This window comes from Pan troglodytes, chromosome X (genome assembly GCF_028858775.2).
Source record: "Pan troglodytes isolate AG18354 chromosome X, NHGRI_mPanTro3-v2.0_pri, whole genome shotgun sequence".
NCBI classification, from domain to species: domain Eukaryota; kingdom Metazoa; phylum Chordata; class Mammalia; order Primates; family Hominidae; genus Pan; species Pan troglodytes.
Window position 1 is genome coordinate 47,559,274 of NC_072421.2, and position 22,955 is coordinate 47,582,228.

Sequence of the window (22,955 nt, forward strand, 5' to 3'; positions counted from 1 at the left end):
AACAAGTTGGGTTTATTCCTGGAATACAATGTTAGTTTAATATTGGAAAATTAAATAATGTAATTTACTTTTTTTTTTTTTTGAGACAGAGTTTCGCTCTTGTCCTCAGGCTGGAGTGCAGTGGCATGATCTCAGCTCACTGCAATCTCCGCCTCCCAGTTTCAAGCGATTCGCCTGCCTCCCAAGTAGCTGGGACTACAGGCATGTACCACCACACCTGGCTAATTTTTTGTATTTTTAGTAGAGAGGGGGTTTCACCATGTTGCCCAGGCTGGTCTTGAACTCCTGGTCTCAAGTGATCCACCTGCCTCAGCCTCCCAAAATGCTGGGATTACAGGCATGAGCCACCTTGCCTGGCCAATTTACCATATTTACAGATTAAAAGATAAAACTCTTGTGGTTGCCAAGAAAGACACAGAAAAAGCATCTGACAAATCTTAACATCCATTTATAATTTTTTTAATTAAAGAATTAGCCAGGTGTGGTGGTGCACACCTTTAGTCCTAGCTACTTAGGAGGCCAAGGGGGGAGGATCACTTGAGCCCAGGAGGTCGAAGCTGCAGTGAGCTATGATTGCATCACTGCACTCCAGCCAGGGTGACAGAATGAGACCCTGTCTAAAAAAAAAAAAAAAAGCTGAGCATGATGGCTCACACCTCTATTCCCAGCATCCTAGCCCTTTGGGTAGCTGAAGCAGGCAGATTGCTTGAGTCCAGAAGTTCAAGACCAGCCACAGGCAACATGGCAAAACCTCGTCTCTACAGAAAAAAAAAAAAAAAAAAAAAAAAAATTAGCTGAGCATGGTGGTGTGAGCTTATCCTACCTACTTGGGAGGCTGAGATGGGAGGATCGCTTGAGCCCTGGGAGGTCAAGGCTGCAGTGAGCAGTGAGCAATGATGGCGCCACTGCACTCCAATGTGGGCAACAGAGCAAGACCCTGTCAAAAAAACAAAAAAACAAAAAAACTCCTATCAAACTAGGAAAAGACAGGACGTTTTTTTTAACGTGATAGTCTCTACAAAATATGTTCTCAATGGGAAAAGTTGAAAGATTTTCCTTTAAATCAGGAAAAAGACAAGGGTTCTAGTATCAATATTGCCATTCAACATTGTACTGAAATTAGCCGGGTGTGGTGGCAGGCATATGTAATCCCAGCTTCTCAGGAGGCTGAAGTGGGAGAATCGCTTGAACTCGGGAGGCAGAGGTTGCAATGAGCCGAGATCACGCCACTGCACTCCAGCCTGGGCGACAGAGTAAGACTCCGCCTCAAAAAACAAACAACAACAACAAAAAACACATTGTACTGAAGAATCTAGCCAGTTCAGGAAAACTAGAAAAAGAAACGAAACTTTAAGAATGAGTAGTCTGTGGAGGTCAGTGATTGTGGAGGGCAGGGGGCATCTGTGAGGCTCAGGTCAAGAGCTCAGGCTGCAGGATGACAATGTCAGGGTTACTTAAAATAAAGCTCCTGAATATTTCAGTGCGCATCCTGGGCAACCTACACTGCCTACCCTCTGCTGACAAGATTACAAACTTCTCTGCTGACAAGATTACCTGCCTAGGCCGAAAACCAGGAGATCTGTCCTAGGACTGTCTCCATGCTAGCCTTTCTCTGAGTCAAACTGTGAACCTGATAGGACACGTGAAGGTCGGATTTGTCCGAGGGAGTGGAAGTACCTCACAGGATACATGGAGATAGGATTTACCACAGAGAGGTGGGGGAGCAGCTGCCCTGCAGCAAAGCCAGTCCCCATTCATGATCTCCCCACCTCTCGCCCTGCAAGTCCTGAATCCACAGGGGTGTATCCCAGTGTGTCACTGCCCCTATTCCCACAAATCTTCTATGGCTTTACGCTATGGAAAGGACTTTCCACAACAATACTAGGACATTGTATATATTATATACTATATATATTACAGTATTATATAGCATATGCATTCTATATTATCTCCATTTTCTAGATAAGGAAACTTCTGAGGCTCAGAAGGAATCAGAAACTCGACCAAGGTCATACTATGTTAGTAAGTAGTAGAGCTATGTACCAAATAAATGTAGGTCTGAATCTAAAGGGAGACTATTACCTAAAAAATTCAACTCTGTGCTTTCCTGGAGACCCATTCCCACCTGCCTGGGGCAGCTGTTTCCCACAGGGTCCTCCAAAGTCTCCAAACAGTAATCACACATAGGCCCAATCACTGACCCTCCAAGAATCCAATTAAGGAACCAAAGAAACCACAATCAAGGCCGGGCACTGTGGCTCATGCCTGTAATCCCAGTGCTTTGGGAGGCCAAGGTAGGGGACCTCTTGAGGGGAGGAGTTTGAGGCTGCAGTGAGCTATGATTGAACCACTGCACTCCAGCCTGGGTGACAGATCAAGAAAGAAAGAAGAAAGAGAAAGAGGCCGGGGGCAGTGGCTCATGCCTGTAATCCCAGCACTTTGGGAGGCTGAGGTGGGCGGATCACTTGAGGTCAGGAGTTTGAGACCAGCCAGGCCAACATGGTGAAACCTCATCTCTACTAAAAATACAAAAATTAGCTGGGCGTGCTCGCTTGAACCCAGGAGGTGGAGCTTGCAGTGAACTGAGATTGTGCCACTGCACTCCAGCCTGGACAACAGAGCAAGACTCTGTCAAAAAAAAAAAAAAGAGAGAGAGAGAGAGAAAGAGAAAGAACGAAAGAGAGAGAAAGAGAAAGAATTAGAGAAAGAAAAGAAAGAAAGAAGAAGGAAGGAAAGGAAGGAAGGAGGGAAGGAAGGAAAGGAAGGAAGGAGGGAAGGAAGGAAGGAAAAGAGAAAGAAAGGAAGGAAGGAAAAGAGAAAGAAAGAAAGAAAGAGAGAGAGAGAAAGAAGAAAGAGAGGGAGGGAGGAAGGAAGGAAGGAAGCACAGAGCGTCACTCATCACTGGCTCACACGAACACTACCACTATGGCCCCTCTCCCAATGATTGACAGCCACAGACCCTCAATCAGTAGCCTCAAAGGTCTCCAATTATTAATTACCTCAGGATTCGAGTCCCTGGAGCCTCATCCTGATACCACTGGCAACCAATCACTGATCTTCCAAAACTGTGGCCAGACCATAGAGACTGTCAGAGCATTAAGAAAAATCCCTCCACTGTTGATTGTCAGGGTCTGCGAAAGGTCTGAGACTTCACCCTCTTACAAGCTAACATGTTTTATAGATGCTGACAGAAAACATGAGACTCCTGAGGCTGAGACAAAGGATTTTCCTGCTCCTAGGACAGCAAGCAGCATGCACGTCACGTGGGCACCTGCTCCCCATGTCCTCCAAGTCCCACAGCAGTGATGCAGAGGGTCCCTGGTGGATGTTGCACACACAATAGGTTTACATCACAGCCAAGAAACACTGACCATGGGTGATCCAGCCTGTTTTTTGCCCCAGAGGGAGACATTGCCTCATCCCACAGGGTTGCTCGGTGTCATCACAACCCTGAGAAATGGCTGGGGTAATCAGTGATTGGGGCCTTGTATCTTTAGGCAGCTACAAAGTAGTAAAACTAAGGCCAGGTTACTATACGCTACAACCCACACAAAGGAATTTAGACTGATGCGCTGACGTTTGGCATACTGTCAATAATTTAGGGGGCAATACATGGGCCCCAAAGCAAACCCTGTCCCAGTGGAGAGACATTCTGTTACCTACTGTTCCCCCCATATACAAATATACCATCCAAAGGGGAACAGTTCATTTCACTTCAGCATTTGTTGTTCAACTTGATTGGACTCACCATTACATTGGTTTGGTAAAGTGTTATGAGCAGTAGTCTATTCAGGCTGCTATAATGGAATACAACAGACAGGGTAGCATATAACCAACAAGTTTATTTCTCACACGTCTGGAGGCTGGAAGTCGAAGATCAAGGTGCCAGCAGATTTCTGCATCTGGTGAGGGTCCACTTCCTGGTTCACAGATGGCCATCCTCTCACTGTGTCCTCACATGGAGAAAATAACAAGGGAGCACTCTGGGGCCCCGTTTATAAGGGCACTAATTCCTTTCATGAGGGCTCTGCCCTCAAGACCTAATCACCTCCCAAAGACCCTACCTTCTAATACCTTGGGGCTTAGGATTCCAACATATGAATTTTGAAGTAACATAAACATTCCACCTATAGCAAGTAGCATCTTAGTGCTTGTACTTAAATCTCTAAACGTGGCATAATCCAAGGCCACTTGGGTGCCAGGAGAAGCAGATGAATTTGGATCAATCAGATCTAAACAAGGTTGTGCTGGCCCACGTATGTCTACAGGTATGAGGGAAGCCTGTGTTCAGGAGCTGCTGTTGATGGCATCAGGCACAGCAGAGTAATTCAGGAGCAGCCATACTCACATGCTTTTTTCTGGTTTTGTCACCCAAGGACGGTGATGGCAAACCTAGCAGCAGGTTAGATGGCCAGCTGCACCTGCTGCTTGACTCCAGCAGACCAGATGATTGTTTTGTTGGGCTGCGAGTGCTCGATCTAGGGGACAAAGAGAGCATTCATTTTCTCCCCATCTTGTACCTCTCAGGGTCTAAGATATTCCCTCCCTGTATTAGTCCATTTTCACACTGCTATAAAGAGCTACCTGAGACTGGGTAACTTATGAAGAAAAGAGGTTTAATTGACTCAGAGTTCTGCATGGCTGGGGAGGCCTCAGGAAACTCACGATCATGGCAGAAGGTGAAGCAGAAGCAAGAACCTTCTTCACAAGGTAGCAGGAGAGAAAGCGAGGGAAGAAAGCCACCCACTTTTTTTTTTTTTTTTTTTTTTTGAGACAGGGTGTTGCTCTGTCACCCAGGCTGGAGTGCAGTGGCGTGATCTCGGCTCACTACAACCTCCACCTCCCAGGTTCAAGACATTCTCCCGCCTCAGCCTCCTGAGTAGCTAGTACCACAGGCACACACCACCACGCCCAGCTACTTTTTGTATTTTTAGTAGAGACAGAGTTTCACCATGTTGCCCAGGGTGGTCTCAAACTCCTGAACTCAGGCAATCTGCCCACCTTGGCCTCCCAAAGTGCTAGGATTACAGACGTGAGCCACCGTGCCCAGCACCATGCACTTTTTAAACCATCAGATCTCGTAAGAACTCATTCACTCACTATCACAAGAACAGTGTGGGGGAAACTCCCCCCATAATCCAATCACCTCCCATCAGGTCCCTCCCCTGACACAGGGGGATTACCATTCGAAGTGAGATTTGGGTGGGGACACAGAGCCAAACCAACCATATCACTCCCCAAATGCTCTCCTTCCACACCTCATGAAATCAATGTATCCCATCCCAGAGCCTGTAACTTCACTTTTTCCCAGTCATCCCCTATTTGTACCCAGACCTTTCATCCAGAAGGGTCAAGTACAAGAGGGCCAAAGGCATTTTTATAAAATTTACAGAGATTTTTTTTTTATGTCTTCTATCTTAGTCAGTGTGAGCTGCTGTATGGGAACTTGGTGAGTGGTGTACTCAATCAAGTGGTCATTGTCATTAGGATCTAGGACCGTGTCCACCCAACAAGATAATTCAGGTGACTGACCAGAATTAACTTTAAGTCCGAGCCAGGCATGGTGGCTCACACTTGTAATCCCAGCACTTTGGGGGGCCAAGGTGGGCAGATCACCTGAGGTCAGGAGTTCGAGACCGGCCTGGCCAACATGGTGAAACCCTGTCTCTACTGAAAATACAAAAATTAGCCAGGCGTGGTGGTAGGTGCCTGTAATCCCAGCTACTTGGGAGGCTGAGGCACGAGAATCACTTGAACCCAGGAGGCAGAGGTGGCAGTGAGCTGAGATTGCGCCACTGCACTCCAGCCTGGGCAACCGAGCGAGACTCAGTCTCAAAAAAAAAAAAAAAAAAGTTTAAGTCCCCTAGGGCTCTTTTGGGCTGGGCTGCTGCCTGGAGGGTTACCAACTAGGCTAGCCTGGAACCTGTGATTACTGTTAAAGGAAAGAAAAATACATCACGTCCAGGAACGGCCAGGGCAGAATCCCAAATGCCTCTATAGCCCACCCCTTTTGTTCTGACCATTATCTGAGGTACCCAATGGGAGATAATGCCATTCTTGGGACAGCCACATTTAGTGACCAAACTGCCTTACTAAGGTGAGTGGACCAGGAGAAGGAGAGAGAGGTAGGTTCTGCAATCCTTTTGAGTTCATTTTTGAGGAGGCCATTTCAATATTTAACAATATCAGATACCTGCCCATGGTAGGGCACATAGAACATCTATGGAAGGCTTTGACTACTGACCCATAGTTGGGTGGCCTTTGCAACAAAAGGCACACCACTGTCAGACTGCAAATGGTCTGTGTCAGAAACATAGAGTCCTTTACTTTGTGCCCAGTCTATGATGGTGGATGCATTGCCATGTTCAGGGGGCAGTGAACTAGAAGTGCATCAGCTGTTTGATTCCAGTCGGCCTCATCAGAGAATAGGCTCTTACTATGGGCGTCTACATGGGTGACCCAGACTGACCAATTCCACCAGTAGCTCTCTACCCGCTTATCTGTTAAAAAGGCATATGATGTTTTAAAACGTTTGAAAGTCTCAGCTTTAGAACAGTTTAGCTTTTCCACTAACCATCTATTACTGATCTCCACAGACCCCAATATTGTCCCTAGAACCCTTCCATCACTCACCCCAGAAATCTTCTATCAGAAACACCCGCCCTCCATTGTAGCCTCTCAGGCCTAAAATCTCAAATCAAATTCCAATCCTAGGCCAACTCCCCAACCCTAAGACTGCCTTTTCTGGGGCGGCTCTTTTTTCACAGGTGCAGTGAGGCCATCGTTTCTGTACAGCGCGGAAAAGCTAAACTGTTCTAAATCTGTGACTTTCGAATTTTTTAAAGCATCATATGCCTTTTAAAAAACAGATAAGGCCGGGCGCGGTGGCTCACGCCTGTAATTCCAGTACTTTGGGAGTCCGAGGCGGGCGGATCAATTGAGGTCAGGAGATCGAGACCAGCCTGGCCAACACGGTGAAACCCCGTCTCTACTAAAAGTACAAAAATTAGCCGGGCGTGATGGTGGGCGCCTGTAATCCCAGCTACTCAGGAGGCTGAGGCACGAGAATCGCTGGAACCCGGGAGGCGGAGGTTGCAGTGAGCGGAGATCGTGCCACTGCACTCCAGCCTGGGCGACAGAGCGAGATTCCGTCTCAAAAAAATAAAAAATATAAAATAAAAAACAGATAAGCGGGTAGGGAGCTACTGGTGGAACTGAGTTTCCTCTTTAAGGGAAACGAGGACAAGGACAAGATCCCGTCTTTCCTGCACTCAGTCGCCCCGCCCCCAACGCAAGTAGGCATGTTTATTGGATGATAAGAGGGTCAGTCAAAGTAAGGACCAACCCTCTACTGCCAAAAGACACATACTACTCAAGGGCCCCTGACTCAGACGTTCTCACTGGTCGGAAATGCCATCAATCAAGTTTCAATCCCCGCCCCCTTCTCGCGGAAGAACTATGAGTGCTAACCTCTCTCTCAGGCCTGCTGTCAATCGGCTCCGCATCCTCTAGTTCTGCACATCCCCGGCCATCAGAGCACGAACTTCTGGTCGGTCCGCCTGCCGTTCTTTCACCTATAGAGCCCACCCTCTAAAGGTGTCCAAGCTGCTCCAAAGAACAATTGATTAACCCAACGGCTGTCTTTGGCCCTCAGAACTGTCACACCTGGCTCCGCCTCTTCCCGGACATCATCTGTTGCACCAGAGACTGGCGGGTCTGGAAAGAGGCTCTGAGCCCATCCCCGTTTCTCTGTTGGACCCTGTCAGGTCTCTTGTTCCGTGTCCAATGTCAGTCGGGTAGGGAGGCAGTGGGGCAGTCTTGGTTCTCATCCCACCCCGGAGTCTCTGCGCAGCCACAATTCAGGAAAACAATCTGGAGGCGGGTTCAAAACACTAAGATTGATTGAACGCGCTGATGGTTTGGTTTTCTCCTATAGCGCTTTGGTAGTGGCTTTTATCCAGACCGCCCCCCCACCCCCTCGGAATGAAACCTGGTATAGAAATGTTACCCGTATGTGTGCATATGATTGTTTTTAATATATTTCAATTTGATGAATCAGCCTTTTTCAAGGTCAGATTCCAGACCGACCCTTCTGGCGCCCACCCCCCGCTTTTTTTTTTCCCAAAATGAAAGCTTTCCCAAAGAGGCCACGTTTGTAGGGCTAGTGGAATTTTTTGGAAAAGGGAGAAAGCGGATTCTGGATGAGGACAATGGTGGCCTAGAAGTCGCTATGATTTAAGAGTCTTGGCAGAGGCAGAGGCTGGGGAAAGCGAGCAGAGTGTTTTTCATTTAGGTGGCATCTGTACGAATCCTAGTTTGGAAAGGTGCGAAGGTTATGTGCCTTTGTTTTTAATATTTTGGATTTTTAATTTTCGGTTTCTTTTTTTCACTTAGTTTTTATCTTCGAAGTTTAATTTTGCTGTTTTTTTATTTCATATTCTTAAAAATTGTATAATTAAATTTTATTGCTACTGGCTTTTAATTAATTCATTAATTAATTTTGAGACGGAGTCTCGCTCTGTTGCCCAGGCTGGAGTGCAGTGGTGCGATCTCAGCTCACCACAACCTCCGCCTCCCGGGTTCAAGCAATTCTCCTGCCTCGGCCTCCCGAGTAGCTGGGACTACAGGCACGCGCCACCATGCCTGGCTGATTTTTGTATTTTTAGTAGAGACTGGGTTTCACTATGTTGGCCAGGCTTGTCTCGGACTCCTTACCTCATGATCCGCCCGCCTCGGCCTCCCAAAGTGCTGGGATTACAGGCGTGAGCCACCGCGCCTGGCCTTACTTATTTTTAAAGCAAATTCTTCTAGATCCTGAGTTTCTGGCTTTTTAAATTAAAATTACAAGAAAATGTATTGATTCCTCTGGTGTTAACAGGTCTGGAGACATACATTTATGATGCTTTGGAGCTATTGATAATATATAGAGTACTTTATTCATTAATTATTTCATTCTAAAAACCCTGCTTTATATATCCCCAGAATACTAAGGCCTGATGAGGAATATCTTATAAATAATTAATGGTTATTACTAATTATTAATAATAACCGTCAATGAAAGTAAGATAGAAACTGTTAAGAGATTCAGTTAAGTACTGTGTAATTTTGTGTTGATTATATCTGCCAGTAATATTCATCATGCATTGCATAGAAGTGGGATTGTCTTTCTTTTTCTCCTAGCTGGTTTGTGAGAAAATTGTGAGCAATTTTGCACAGGGAGACTTCGATGTCTGACTAACATTTATTGACTGCTTGTATGTACTAGGAATAATTCTAAATGCCGATCATGTGTTATTTTTTTCTCTTTTTTTCTTTTTATTTGTCATTCTAAATGCCCTTCATGTATTGTCTCATTTAATCCTCACAAATAGGCACATTTATTCTCGTCATACTACAGATGGGGAAACATCCGTAAGTGGCAGAGATGGGATTTGAACCCAAGCCGTCTTAAGGACTGCACTGGAACGGTGTTTTTTGTTTTCTAAAATGGGGGTAATAATACATGTAAAGTGATTAGGACATATAGTTAGCTCTGAATACATGGCAGAACTTACTGCAGTTATGGCCTTGTTTAAGGCTCCCAGCCACCCTGTGAGTTAGGGATCAACACGATCCCCCTTTTCTACAAGAAGAAACAGGTTCTGAGAGAATAAATGACTTGCCCAAGGCCACTCGGTACATGGCCTAGCTGGGCTCATGCTGTGGTCATTTTCCTGCTATAAACCCTTCCCAAGTTCCACACCCTACTCTGGATGAACTCTTGGTGCATTAAGGCTTTTGATTAATAAAATTTAAATATATTTCTAAGCTAGGTACGGTGGCATGCACCTATAGTCCCAGCTTCTCGGGGGGCTTAGGTGGGAGGATTGCTTGAGCCCAGGAATTCAAGTCCAGCCTGGGCAATATAGCAAGAACCCATCTCTAAAAATAAACAAGTTTCTGAACACACACATGTCAAACCCCTGTGTGATCTGGCCCCAACCCACCAGTCCTGCCTTATCTTAATGGATTTAGGGGTTTTTAAAATTTATTTTTATTTTATTAGTATTATTTCAGTAGTTTTGGGGGAACAGGTGGTGTTTGGTTACATGAAAAAGTCCTTTAGTGGTGATTTCTGAGATTTTGGTGCACCCATCATCCGATGTGGAGTTTTTTACCCCTCACCCCCTTCCCACCCCCTCCCCCCAGTCCCCAGAGCCCATTGTATCATTCTTATGCCTTTGGGTCCTCATAGTTTAGCTCCCACTTGTAAGTGAGAACAGGGCGGACGCGATGGCTCACGCCTGTGATCCCAGCACTTTGGGAGGCTGAGGCGGGTGGATCAATTGAGGTCAGGAGTTCCAGACCAGCCTGACCAACATGGCGAAACCCTGTCTCTACTAAAAATACAAAAATTAGCCGGGCCTAGTGGTACAAACCTGTAATCCCAGCTACTTGGGAGGCTGAGGCAGGAGAATCGCTTAAATCCGGGAGGCAAAGGTTGCAGTGAACCGAGATCACGCCACTGCACTCCAGACTGGACGACAGAGCGAAACTCCATCTTAAAAAACAAAACAGAACAAAAAAGTGAGAACATACGATGTTTGCTTTTCCATTCCTGAGTTACTTCATTTAGAATATAATGGTTTTTTAAAAAAAAAGAATATGATGGTTTCTTTCCTTCCTCCCTTTCTTCCTCCTCCTCTTCTTCTTTCTCTCTCTCTCTCTCTCGCTCTTTCTCTCTCACTAAAATAACCTAATTTATTTTTTTAAATTCCCAGTACCATGTCTTAAACTTATGAGTAAGGAAAATAACGATTGTTATTCGGGGTGACGCCCGAATCCTCACTGCTAACGTGAGACGAATTTTTGAGCTGGTAAAGGTCGCCCCTAAGGTGACCAGCCTACTTTGCGGGATGCCTAGGAGTCGCGATCTGCCTGACACCTTTACACCTAAAAAGTAGACTGGGAGCCTGGCGCGGTGGCTCATGCCTGTAATCCCATCACTTTGAGAGGCCGAGGCGGGCGGATCACGAGGTCAGGAGATAGAGACCATCTGGCTAACACGGTGAAACTCCGTCTCTACTAAAAATACAAAAGAAATTAGCCGGGCGTGGTGGCGGGCGCCTGCAGTCCCAGCTACTCGGGAGGCTGAGGCAGGAGAATGGTGTGAACCCAGGAGGTGGAGCTTGCAGTGAGCCTAGATTGCGCCACTGCACTCCAGCCCGGGCAACAGAGCGAGACTCCGTCTCAAAAAAAAAAAAGAAGTAGACTGGGGCCGGGTGCCTTGGCTCACACCTGTAATCCTAGCATTTTGGGAGGCCGAGGTGGGTGGATCGCTTGAGGTCAGGAGTTCCAGACCAGCCTGACCAGCATGGTGAAACCCGGTTTCTACTAAAAATACAAAAATTAGTTGGGTGTCGTGGCACACACCTGTAATCCCAGCTGCTCTGGAGGCTGAGGCATGAGAATCACTTGAACCCCGTAGGCAGAGGTTGCAGTGAGCTGAGATCGTGCCACTACCCTCCAGCCTGGGTGACAGAGTGAGACCCTGTCTCAAAAATAAAAAAAATAAAAAAATTCCCAGCACCATGACTATAACTAAAAGGACACCATGCCTAATGCAGTTTGTGTGTGATATGCAGGGAAAACATTTGGAGAGTGAGTAATAAAAGGGGATTGGAATTTTAAATAAGGAAAGTCCACTTTAAGAAGTTGATGTTTACCAACGACTTGAAGGAGGTGAAGGAGTTGGAAAGAAAATAAAAAGACAAGGCTGGCTGGGCACAGTGGCTCTCACCTGTAATCCCAGCACTTTGGGAGGCCAAGGCAGGGGGACTCCTTGAGCCCAGGAGTTCCAGACCAGCCTGGGGAACATAACAAGACTATGGAGACTATTTTTTTTTTTTTTTGAGACAGAGTTTCGCTCTTGTTGCCCAGGCTGGAGTGCAGTGGCACAATCTCGGCTCACTACAACCTCCACTTCCCGGATTCAAGCAATTCTCCTGCCTCAGCCTCCCAAGTAGCTAGCATTACAGGCATGTGCCACCACGCCTGGCTAATTTTTTCTATTTTTAGTAGAGATGGTGTTTCTCCACGTTGGTGAGGCTGGTCTTGAACTCCCGATCTCAGGTGATCCACCCGCCTTGCCCTCCCAAAGTACTGGGATTACAGGTGTGAGCCACCGTGCAGGACCAAAAAAATCTTTTTAAAAAAGAACAAATAATAATTTGGGGTAATGATAATAGCTAAATAAGTAAATATATACCACTTTTTTTTTTTTTTTTTCGAGACAGGGTCTCACTGTCACCCAGGCTGGAGTACAGTGGCATAATCATGGCTCACTGCAGCCTCGAATTCCCGGGCCCAAGCAATCCTTCCACCTCAGCTTCCCAAGTAGCTGGAACCACAGGTGTGCGCTACCACCTGGGTAATTTTTTTAAATTTTCAGAGACGAGGTTTTGCCATGTTGCCCAGGCTGGTCTCGAACTCCTGAGCTCAATCAATCTATCCGCCTTGGCCTATCAAAGTGCTGGAATTACAGGCATGAGCCACCATATCCTGCCCCACCACTTTCAATAACAGAGCCAAAACTTCGAAGTAGTGACTGCCAGGGTTCCAAAACCACCTTCCATTTTGGGGTCCACAATTTGAACATTCCCCAAACCATTGTCCCACAATCTCATTTTTGAAGAAGTTTTTTTTTTAATTTAAAAACTTCCATGATTACTGTATTAATATGAAGATTAATTCATTCAGCCAGCCAATGTTTACAAACAGCTAATCTGTGTCAAACAACATTGTAAGCACTCAGATTAATCCTCTCGATATCCTTATGAGGTAGTTAACATCATTAGCCCCAGTTTACAGAGGGGGAAAATAGGAGTATGAGGTCACACATTTAGTATGGAGGAAGCTGGGATTTGAACCAAGGCAGTATGGCTCCAGGGGACGTTACCCTAACCCCTGTGTTAGACTGTCTTGAAAGTTTTACTCGTCTTTCAAAGTTCTCTCTTCAATTAGACACTTCCCTCAGATCTTCATCAAACGTCATTTTTAAATTTAATTATTTTTTAAGAGATGGGGGTCTTGCTCTGTTGCCCAGGGTGGAATACAGTGGCAGGGATCATAGCTGACTGCAGCCTTGACATCCTGGGCTCAAGGGATCCTCCTGCCTCAGTAGCTAGGACTACAGGTGTGCGTGCACATACAAACACATACACACAAATACTATATTCTTCCCTGCTTCATTTTTCTCCTCAACATATATCACTATCATATTATATATTTTACTTTTTTTTTTTTTTTTTTTGAGGCAGGGTCTCACTCTGTCACCCAGGCTGGAGTGCAGTGGCACAATCTCGGCTCACTGCAGCCTAGACCTCTGCGATCCTCCCACCTCAGCCTCCCAAGTAGCTGGGACCACAGGCACATGCCACCATGCTTAGCTAATTTTTTGTATTTTTAGTAGAAATGGGGGTCTCGCCATGTTGCCCAGGCTGGTCTTGAACTCCTGAGCTCAAGGGATCTGCACCCCTCAGCCTCCCAAAGTTCTGGGATTACAGGCATGAGCCATGGTCCCCAGCCTGTATTTTACTTATTTAGCTATTATCATTACTCCAAATTGTTAATTATTCTTTAAATTTATTATCTGTCCCCTACAGATAATAAATAAGCTTAATAAATCAATAAGCTTCCTTCCTCTTGAAGGAAGCTCCAAGAGGGCAGGAATTTTTGCCTGTTTTATTCACTGCTGTATCCCTGTCACATAGTAGGCACTTGATCAATATTTGTGAGATGAATGAATAAATGATTGAATGAACAAATGAATCCTTCTTCACACTTATGTATAGGTAATGGTTGTTGATTCCCAGCTGCTTTGCCTGGGTCCTGTGCCTTCAACTGGCCCTGGATTCACCCCTCTGACTCACATGCACTTGACCTCTAAAGTATTGGCTCTGCTTACGAATACTAACATTTAAAATTGGAATCAGGCCAGGCGCGGTGGCTCATGCCTGTAATCCCAGCTCTTTGGGAGGCTGAGGCTGGTGGATCACTTGAGGTCAGGAGTTTTAGACCAGCCTGGCCAACATGGTGAAACCCCGTTTCTACTAAAATTACAAAAATTAGCCCAGCATGATGGTGCTCAACTGTAGTCCCAGCTACTTGGGAGGCTGAAGCACGAGAATCGCTTGGACCCAGAAGGCAGAGGTTGCAGTGAGCCAAGATCACACCACTGTACTCCAGCTGGGACGACAGAGTGAGACTCTGTCTCAAAAATTAATTAATTAATTTAATTTAATTTAATTGGAATTAAGGCCAGTCATGGTGGCTCACGCCTGTAATCCCAGCACTTTGGGAGGCCAAGGCGGGTGGATTGCTTGAGCCCAGGAGTTTGAGACCAGCCTGGGCAACATGGTAAAACCCTGTCCCTACTAAAAATACAAAAAATTAGCCAGGCATGGTAGTGCACGACTGTAGTCCCAGATACTCTGTCAGCTGAGGCACAAGAATCGCTTGAACTTGGGAGGTGGAGGTTGCAGTGAGCCAAGATCTTGCCACTGTACTCCAGCCGGGGCGACAGAGCGAGACTCCATCTCAAAAAAAAAAAAAAAAAAAAAGCCGGGGCGGTGGCTCACACCTGTAATCCCAACACTTTGGGAGGCCGAGGCAGGCAGATCACAAAGTCAAGAGATGGAGACCATCCTGGCCAACATAGTGAAACTGTCTCTACTAAAAATACAAAAATTAGCTGGGTGTAGTGGCACGCACCTGTAGTCCCAGCTACTCGGGAGGCTGAGGCAGGAGAATCACTTGAACCCGGGAGACAGAGATTGCGGTGAGCCGAGATCGCGCCACCACTGCACTCCAGCCTGGTGACAGAGCAAGACTCTGTCTCAAAAAAAAAAAAAAATTAAAAAAAAAAATTGGAATTAGACCAACTCAACTCAGGTGAATTTTTACTGAGCAACTTTGAACCGGAGTGAATTCTCCTGAGCCAATTTAATTCCTTGATCAATGCCATACAGTGGTGCAGTTAACCCAAAACCAATTTTGGCTGTCTCATTTCTCTGAAGTTATTTTCATCGTGATCATTTTCTGGTTAATTTTTGCAACGATGATTCAATCCATACATTGATTCTCTTATCTGTGTCAAATTCAAGCAGTAACAGCTTCCCTCAGATAGCTCCTTGGCCTCAGGCTGCTCCTTGACCATCTCAGGCACATACATTCTTGCTTCTGGAACTTGGTACTGATTGTTCCTTCTGCCAGAAATGCTCTTGCATCTGTGTAGTTCATCTCTGGCTTCCTTCACATTTTTTTCCTTCAAGTAATCACCTTTGCTGACTATCCTATTTAAATTCAGGTTCTCCTCTCCCCCCAACTCCCTGACACCCCCCTTACCAGATTTACTTATTTATTTATTTTTGGGATAGGGTCTTGCTCGGTCACCCAGGCTGGAGTGCAGTGGCCCGATCTCAGCTCACTGCAACCTTTGCCTCCCGGGCTCCAGCAATTCTCCACCTCAGCCTTCCGAGTAGCTGGAATTACAGGCGTGTGACACCATGCCCAGCCCAGTTGCCCAGGCTGGCCTCAGGCTCCTGGTCTCAAGTGATCTGCCCACCTCAGCCTCCCGAAGTGCTGGGATTACAGGCGTGAGCCACCACACCCAGCCTCTGGATTTATTTTTAACTTAATCCATACTTATCACTTCCCTACATACATATAATACACAAATTGTGCTGTTTATTTTCTGTCTCTCCCAGCTGGAATACAGGCTCCATGAGGGCGGGCATTTTTAAATCTTTTGTTCCCTGCTGTATCCCCTTTGCCTGTAACAGTGCCTGGGCAGGAGGATCGCTTCAGTCCAGGGTCCAGGCTGCAGTGAGCCATAGTCACGCCACTGCACTCCAGCCTGACCAACAGAGCAAGACCCTATCTCAAAACAAAAATAAAAAAAAAAACAACAGGAACAGTGCCTAGGACCCTGTAGGCACTTCAATAAATATTTGTTGAATGAATACCTCCTGTCATTCTGAGCTTTATTTGTGGACAGTTTCCATTGAGTCTAATATTTCAGGATCAAAATTTGCAGGTCCACATTTTGTTGAGAACATCAAAAACTTCCATCAATTTTCCCTCAACACAGTTTCAGGTTCACAGTTTTGGCTGCTGTCAGTTTATTCTGTGGTGCTTATGTTTATTGGTAATAGTCACTGTTAATCTGGTAAGATGTTCTATTTTTATTTTCTGGGTAATGTCCTATTAGATTGAAGGATAAAGGAGGCCAGTATCTATTATGTTGGCAGAACAAAGTTGCGTCCAAAATATGAAAGTTCAAAGGTCCCTGGGGTCGAACAGTAGGGTGAAAACATTGTATTAAGGTCTCTGATCACTCACACCAGCCTCTGCCCTCATCCTGGGAAATTCCTAAGGGCAGGGACCCTGATATCCGCCAGTGCCTGGCACACTGTTGGGGCTTGGCACTCAGTAGGCACTCCCTCCCTCTTCATCCCAATGTGGTCCTTAAAAGGTCAGTCATCCCCAGCCTGGCCAACATGGTGAAACCCTGTCTCTACTAAAAAAAAATACAAACAAAATTAGCCGGGCGTGGTGGTGGGTGCCTGTAGTTCTAGCTACTCAGGAGGCTGAGGCAGGAGAATCGTTTGAACCTGGGAGAAGGAGGTTGCAGAGAGCCGAGATCGTGCCACTGCATTCCAGCCTGGGCAACAGAGTGAGACCCTGTCTCAAGAAAAGAAAAAAAAAAAGGTTAGTCATCTGCCAGAATGGCTGCAGTGAAAAAGATGGGAAATGCCGAATGATGGGGAGTCAACTCTGGGAAAGTGTAGATTGGAAAATTGGCATGATTTACTGAAGCTGATTGGTCACATGTCTACGCAATGACTTAGCAATTCCATTCCTAGGTTATATACCCAAGAAATGAGTACATATGTCTATCAAAAGATGTGTACAAGAATGTTCACAGAATTATTCTTAGCCACAGGCACAGTGGCTCATGCTTGTAATCCCAGCACTTTGGGAGGCCAAGGTAGGTGGATCACTTAAGATCAGGGGTTCGAGATCAGCCTGGCCAACCTGGTGAAACCCTGTCTCTACTAAAAATACAAAAATTAGCTGGGCCTGGTGGCTCACGCCTATAACCCCAGCTACTCGGGAGGCTGAGGCATGAGAATCACTCCAACCCAGGGAGGTGGAGGTTGCAGTGAGCCAAGATCGCACCACTGCACTCCAGCCTGAGCGACAGAGCAAGACTCTGTCTCAAAAGAAAAAAAAATTCTTAATAGCCCCAAATATAAAACAACTCAAATGCTCAGCAACGTAAGAATGGCTAAAGTCTGGTCTGTTCATACAATGAAATGGAATACAGCAATGAGGATGAACAAACTACTCATGTATGTGACGATGTTGATCAGTCTCACAAACGTTGTACAGAATGAAAGAAACTGGACACAAAACCAGACCAAAGTAACCTAACATTGTTAGAAGTCAGGAGAGTGGCTACCTTTGGTGGGGAAGAGGGAAGACCTGAAGGGAGCTTCTGGGGTTTGCCATGTTGTGATTTTTGTTTGTCTTTTTGTTTTTGAGACAGGGTCTCACTCTGTGGCCCAGGCTGGAGTGTAGTGGCACGGTGCGATCTCGGCTCACTGCAACCTCTGCCTCCTAGGCTCAAGCGATCCTCCCACCTCAGCACCCTTAGTAGCTGGGACCATCATGCCTCGCTAATTTTTGTATTTTTTGTAGAGACGAGGTTTCACCATGTTGCCCAGGCTAGTCTCAAACTCCCAAGCTCGAGACACCAGTCTGCCTCTGCCTCTCAAAGTATGTTTCTTGACCTGAGTGCTGGTTATATGGGTGTGCCCAATGTATAAAAAGTAAATGAGCTTTGTGAGCTTTTCTGCATGTGTATTTTAATTCAATGATTTATAAACAGTCAGTCAGTGTGGCTGGGCCATGATGAGGGAGGGGAAGGTAGTATTGTCAGAATGGGGCCAGGGCTCGGATTTTAGGATTAAGTCTAAGTGCAGCCTTCTGTTTGACCAGAATGGAGGCTTCTGGAGAGCCCTGGAGCTTGATGAGGCAGAGCAGAAGGGAATGAGAAGTGTTCATCCTCAGGGGGGTAAGCCAGAAGGCAAGGATGGGTATGGGATGTCACCTACACAGGAGGTATCAATACCAAATGTTTATCAAGCACATACCATGCCAGTCACTGCTCTAAGTGAACAGAACATATGTGAATACCTGCCCTTCTGGAATTTACATCCTGGTGGGTGGTGAGTGGAGAGAATGTGCTCTCTAGGCACCAGGCTGAGGCTTATTATGGGGGTTATTGCTCCAATATACCCAGGTACTTGGTGGCTGGGGTAACATGCCCCTTTCACTTCCATAGTCCCACTAACCGCAGGGGGGAGGGTAGAGAGTGCTCCCTTTATACATTAGTACTCTCAGCTTTGGGGTACACTCGAGTTGGGAGACTGGCCCCACAAAGCAGCGCTGGGGCAGGGGAAGCCCTCAGGGTCTTCCTCACTTGCAGGAAGGCTCATGCAGATATGGCTCCCGCCTCAGCCACATGTAAGTGGATTTGGGTTCTCCTGAGACCCAGTAGCTAGAAGTAGGGCATTGCCTCTAGTGGTGAATTTGGCAAGCCAGATTTTCTTCCTGTAGCCAGTGGCTGGAGGCTCCCACACCCTCCAAAGCCCCAGGCAGGGACAAGCACAGAGATGGTAGCAATGAATATATGAGGTGGTGATTTGAATGTGGGAGCTGTGGAAGGAAGAGATGCCAAGAGGGTGAAGGGAAGCCCACACTTAACAGAGATGCTTTTGAAAGAAACAAACTCAGCCAGGGCCAGAACAAGTCCCCTACTCCATCTGCCAGACTGAGAGACAGCAACCCTGGTGCAAGGAGACAGCCTATTTCCACAGAGGAAGAAAGTAAGGGAGAAAAGACTTCTTGATTTCGAGACACAGAAAGACAAAGAGAGGAAAGGGGGTGAGGAGAGAAACAGACACACGTGCACACACATACACACACACAGATGCATATCTTGAGTTAGAGGTCATCCAGATTTGGGGCAGAAGGGAATACAGGCATCCAGACTCACCAACACACAGGACAGGGGCAAACCCTAAAGCCCAGAGAGAAGCAGAGAGGACAGGGAGGGGAGACAAAACACCCACCCTTAGCAACAGAAAGCCCTGCACTCACCCTCCACCTTAATCCCTGGTCTCCCTGGCTTCTCTTCAAATGTAGAGGTCCCAGTGAGGTGGTCTGGCTCTAAAGATAGCCGCCAACAATTTCTTCCCATGTGCCACGCTGTCATCCAGAGGAGCCCCAAGCCGTCATCTAAGAAGCTGAGGTTAGGCTGGGCACAGTGGCTCATGCCTGTAATCCCAGCACTTTGGGAGACCGAGGCAGGTGGATGACCTACGGTCAGGAGTTCTAAACCAGCCTGGCCAACATGGTGAAACCCCATCTCTACTAAAAATAGAAAAATTAGCTGGGCATGGGGCGGGCGCCTGTAATCCCAGCTACTCGGGAGGCTGAGGCAGGAGAATTGCTTGAACCTCGGAGGCAGAGGTTGCAGTGAGCCGAGATGGTGCCACTGCATTCCAGCCTGGGTGATAAGAGTGAAACTCCTTCTTAAAAAAAAAAAAAAAAAAAAGGCTGGGTACGGTGGCTCACACCGCTAATCCCAGCACTTTGGGAGGCCGAGGCGGGCAGATCACGAGGTCAGGAGATTGAGACCATCCTGGCCAACATGGTGAAACCCTGTCTCTACTAAAAATACAAAAATTAGCCAGGTATGGTGGCGGGCACCTGTAGTCCCAGCTACTCTGGAGGCTGAGGCAGGAGAATCGCTTGAACCCGGGAGGTGGAGGTTGCAGTGAGCAGAGATTGTGCCACTGCACTCTAGCCTGGGTGACAGAGCAAGGCTCCATCTCAAAAAAAAAAAAAAAAAAGTCAAGGCTGTTCTGCTGGAGAGAGGCCATATGGAAGAGGACTGAAGTGCCAGACATGTGAGTGAAGAAGCCATCTTAGACACCCAGCCCAGTTGAGCCTTCAGATGACTCCAGTCCCAGCCACCATCTAACTACAACTACCTGAGACCCCTAGAAGAGCCACCTTACTGAGCCCAGTCAACCCACAGGGCCATGAAAGAGAAGACTGAATTGTGGTTTTAAGCCACTAAGTTTTTAGGTGTTTGCTACACAGCAATATATAGCCAGAACACCCAGGGAAGGTTGCAGCAGCCCTTTTAAAGCTTTTGACACCCCCATCCCATATCCCCTTCACAACACAATCAACACTAGTGAGTCAGACTTTCAGCCCCTTTAATTAGGTGCTCTGAGAAGAGGTCAGAATGGCAGGCAGGGGGTGGGGAAGGCGGTGCTTCTTGAGCCCCACTTAGCAACTGGTCACTCATCCTCTGGCAGCTGGATCTTGCTGGGGTCGAAGCAGTTGGATTCCATGATGGGAAGGCCATTGGCCTCTCGGTATTTCACAAGCCTCTCAGCTTCGCGGCGGGACCACTCTTTCATCCTGGTAGTGCAAATAGCAGGGGTAGACGTGAGGGAGCCTCAACTGATACCAATCCCTCATCTCAGCTCCCCATTCCCAATGGTGCAGGAACAAAACTCCTGGCAGAATCCCCTTCAACCTCCATCCCTGCCTCTGCCTCTTACCCATCCCACGCCCTTGGACACCCAGTGCACCTGTAGTCAGGCAGATAGGCCACAAAGGTGCTGCCAAGGACCAGGATGATGGAGACGCCAAAGAAGAAGACAAGTCGCATGTTCCAGACGTCCAAAACGGGGTCCTTGTCATAACCATGGGAGTCTGGGTTCTGTGGAGAAATAGAGGTCAATGAGGGCTTCCTGCTGCTCCACAAAGCCTTATTCTGGCCCTGCATAACTTGGTCTCCGTGTGCCCCTCTCACTAAATTCCTCTGTTTCCATTCTTGGGATATGTCAAGCTCCTTCCCGCTGCAGGGCCACTGCACTTGCTGCTCTCTCTGCCTGGAAAGCCTTTCTTCCAGCTCTAGTCATGGCTGGATCTGTCTCCTCATTCAAGGTTTTAGATTCATCACCACTTCCTTCAGGAGGCACTCCCTAGTTACCTTGTCTTTCAAAGTTGAAGCATAGGAAACTGCTATTTTTATAGGTCACAAATGGTTGAATACTGGCAATTTCTTATAGCTCAAGCTAATGAAATAGCCCCCTACACCCAAGTCATTCCCTATCCACTTATCTTGCTTAACTTTGTCTTCACATCCTCTCTTCCTTCTGTGTCTCTTTCTAGTCTATGTTTACCTAAGTAGCATACTTTCCCCATTCTCTGTATATCATACGTTCTCATGTTATATTATCTATTATACTACTTTGTATTATTGTTTTCTAATATTTTACTGTTTATTTTCTGTCTTCCCCACTATCATGTAAGCTCTCTGAGAGCATGGGCTTTGTCTGATTTCCACACTGCTGTATCCCCAGGGCCCTGAACTGAGCCTGGCATACAGCAGGCCCTCAATACATATTTACAGAATGAACAAGCATCCTATATATCCAAGCCCCTTAACCAGAGGTTAGTATTGATGAAGTACTTATTATGTGCCAGTCTTTTCACATAGAAACACCTCACAATATCTCAGTGAGGTGAAACATGGCAATAATAAACACATTCTAGTGCTGAGTACATACTTACGAAGTGCCAGCTGCTGTTCTGACCATTTTTACTCATTTAATTACATGAGGCAGGTGGGGTGTCCTATTTTTTAGAAGGTGTCCTATTACTGTTCCCATCTTACAGACAAAGAAACTGAGGCACCAAGGGTTTATGCTACCAAGATCACACGGGTGGGTAACCGTCAGTGCTGCCTGATTTCACAGCGTCTGCTATTAATACAGCACAGCAGACCTGGTAGCCCTAAATTCAAATACCAGTTCCACCTCCACCATGTATTCAGTTATGTGAGCTAGGGCAATCCACTTAACATCTCTGTGCCTCAGTTTCCTCATCTGTAGGATGAGTATAATAATAGAGCCCACCTCGAAATGGGGTTTGTTTCGAGGATAAGATGAGCTAATGCATGTCAAGTGTTTAGAACACAGACGGGGCCCCGGAGCGGTAGCTCATGCCTGTAATCCCAGCACCTTGGGAGGCCGAGGCGAGAGGATCGCTTGAGCCAGGAGTTCGAGACCAGCCTGGGCAACATAGCGAGATCTCGTCCCTATAAAAAAAAAAAAGAATGCAGACGGCAACGAGCAAGTGCCATATCGGTGTTTAGTATTATCGTTGTACTATACTGCTTCTAACGTGTTTTGAGCGCTGTCCACTTGAGGTGTGATTTCTGTCTGCAAAATAAAACCAATCCTGCCTCTGGCCCTGGAACGAAGATACCGAGAGACAAAGGAGGAACACAAGGTAGGCAAAATTCCCAAGTCTTCTAGGCTTTCGCCGGCCGCGCAGTCCTCTACTACCTAAGAATGTCCTCTACAGCCTAAGAACGTCCTCTACAGCCTAAGAACGTCCTCTACAGCGCCCCATCTGCCGATCCCGGACTGACCCCTTCGGGGTTCCGTCCCCACTACCCCCCCCCCGCCTCTCACCTTCTCATACAAGTTTTCGTCCTCGGGTTCTGGGTCCTCTTGCCACTGTGTGGTCGGTTCTGGGGGCCGCTTTCCCGCCACAGCGGACGGGGCGACCACAGTCCTGGAGAAGCTAGATTCCCAGCGGACGCGGGCGGCCGGGAGCCCTCGCGTCGCCGCTGCCGCCAAAAGAAGGCGAGCGCTCAAACCAAACAGCCCAGCCGCCATGACAGATGGTACTGCAGGGTCTCAAGGGCGGGGAAAGAAATGCGACTGTGCGCAGCTGCAGTGGGTGCGAGAGCGACAATCATCGCCCCGCCTCCGCCACGCTATATAGGTCCCAGATCTGATTTGGTTTTCCAATGAGGC

At 47.0% G+C, this 22,955-nt stretch overlaps 1 protein-coding gene, 1 long non-coding RNA gene and 1 other non-coding gene across 5 annotated transcripts; 1 reads left to right on the top strand and 2 right to left on the bottom strand.

The window, feature by feature from the left end:
- Positions 1–3,115: 3,115 nt before the first annotated feature.
- Positions 3,116–7,960, bottom strand: LOC134809316 (uncharacterized). 2 transcript variants are annotated; one of them, XR_010154734.1, is made up of 3 exons: positions 7,471–7,960; positions 4,349–4,478; positions 3,116–3,953 (listed from the first exon to the last, which is right to left on the bottom strand). It is a non-coding gene; the product is annotated as an uncharacterized LOC134809316 (long non-coding RNA). The 2 variants fall into 2 exon arrangements; XR_010154735.1 differs by having other exon boundaries at positions 3,116–3,946; positions 7,471–7,959.
- A 2,804-nt stretch (positions 7,961–10,764) lies between these two features.
- On the top strand, positions 10,765–10,920 carry LOC112207259 (U12 minor spliceosomal RNA). Its single transcript, XR_002941701.1, has one exon. It is a non-coding gene; the product is annotated as a U12 minor spliceosomal RNA (small nuclear RNA).
- Positions 10,921–20,316: 9,396 nt separating this feature from the next.
- Positions 20,317–22,814, bottom strand: NDUFB11 (NADH:ubiquinone oxidoreductase subunit B11). Of its 2 annotated transcripts, none has more exons than XM_063803796.1 (3): positions 22,608–22,814; positions 20,685–20,845; positions 20,317–20,541 (listed from the first exon to the last, which is right to left on the bottom strand). In XM_063803796.1, the coding sequence occupies exons 1-3, from the start codon at positions 22,812–22,814 to the stop codon at positions 20,418–20,420; spliced, it is 492 nt and encodes a 163-aa protein (XP_063659866.1). In that variant the 3' UTR covers positions 20,317–20,417. The 2 variants fall into 2 exon arrangements, with proteins under 2 accessions (XP_063659866.1, NP_001065278.1); NM_001071810.1 differs by having other exon boundaries at positions 20,418–20,541; positions 20,715–20,845.
- Positions 22,815–22,955: the final 141 nt, after the last annotated feature.

Excerpts from the sequence above, each read along its gene's own strand:
- NDUFB11 (XM_063803796.1), bottom strand. The coding sequence starts at position 22,814 with ATGGCGGCTGGGCTGTTTGGTTTGAGCGCTCGCCTTCTTTTGGCGGCA. Across the intron at positions 20,846-22,607 it reads ACGAAAACTTGTATGAGAAG|AACCCAGACTCCCATGGTTA; the intron begins GTGAGAGGCGGG and ends ATTTCTCCACAG. Across the intron at positions 20,542-20,684 it reads TGTCCAAGGGCGTGGGATGG|GATGAAAGAGTGGTCCCGCC; the intron begins GTAAGAGGCAGA and ends TTGCACTACCAG.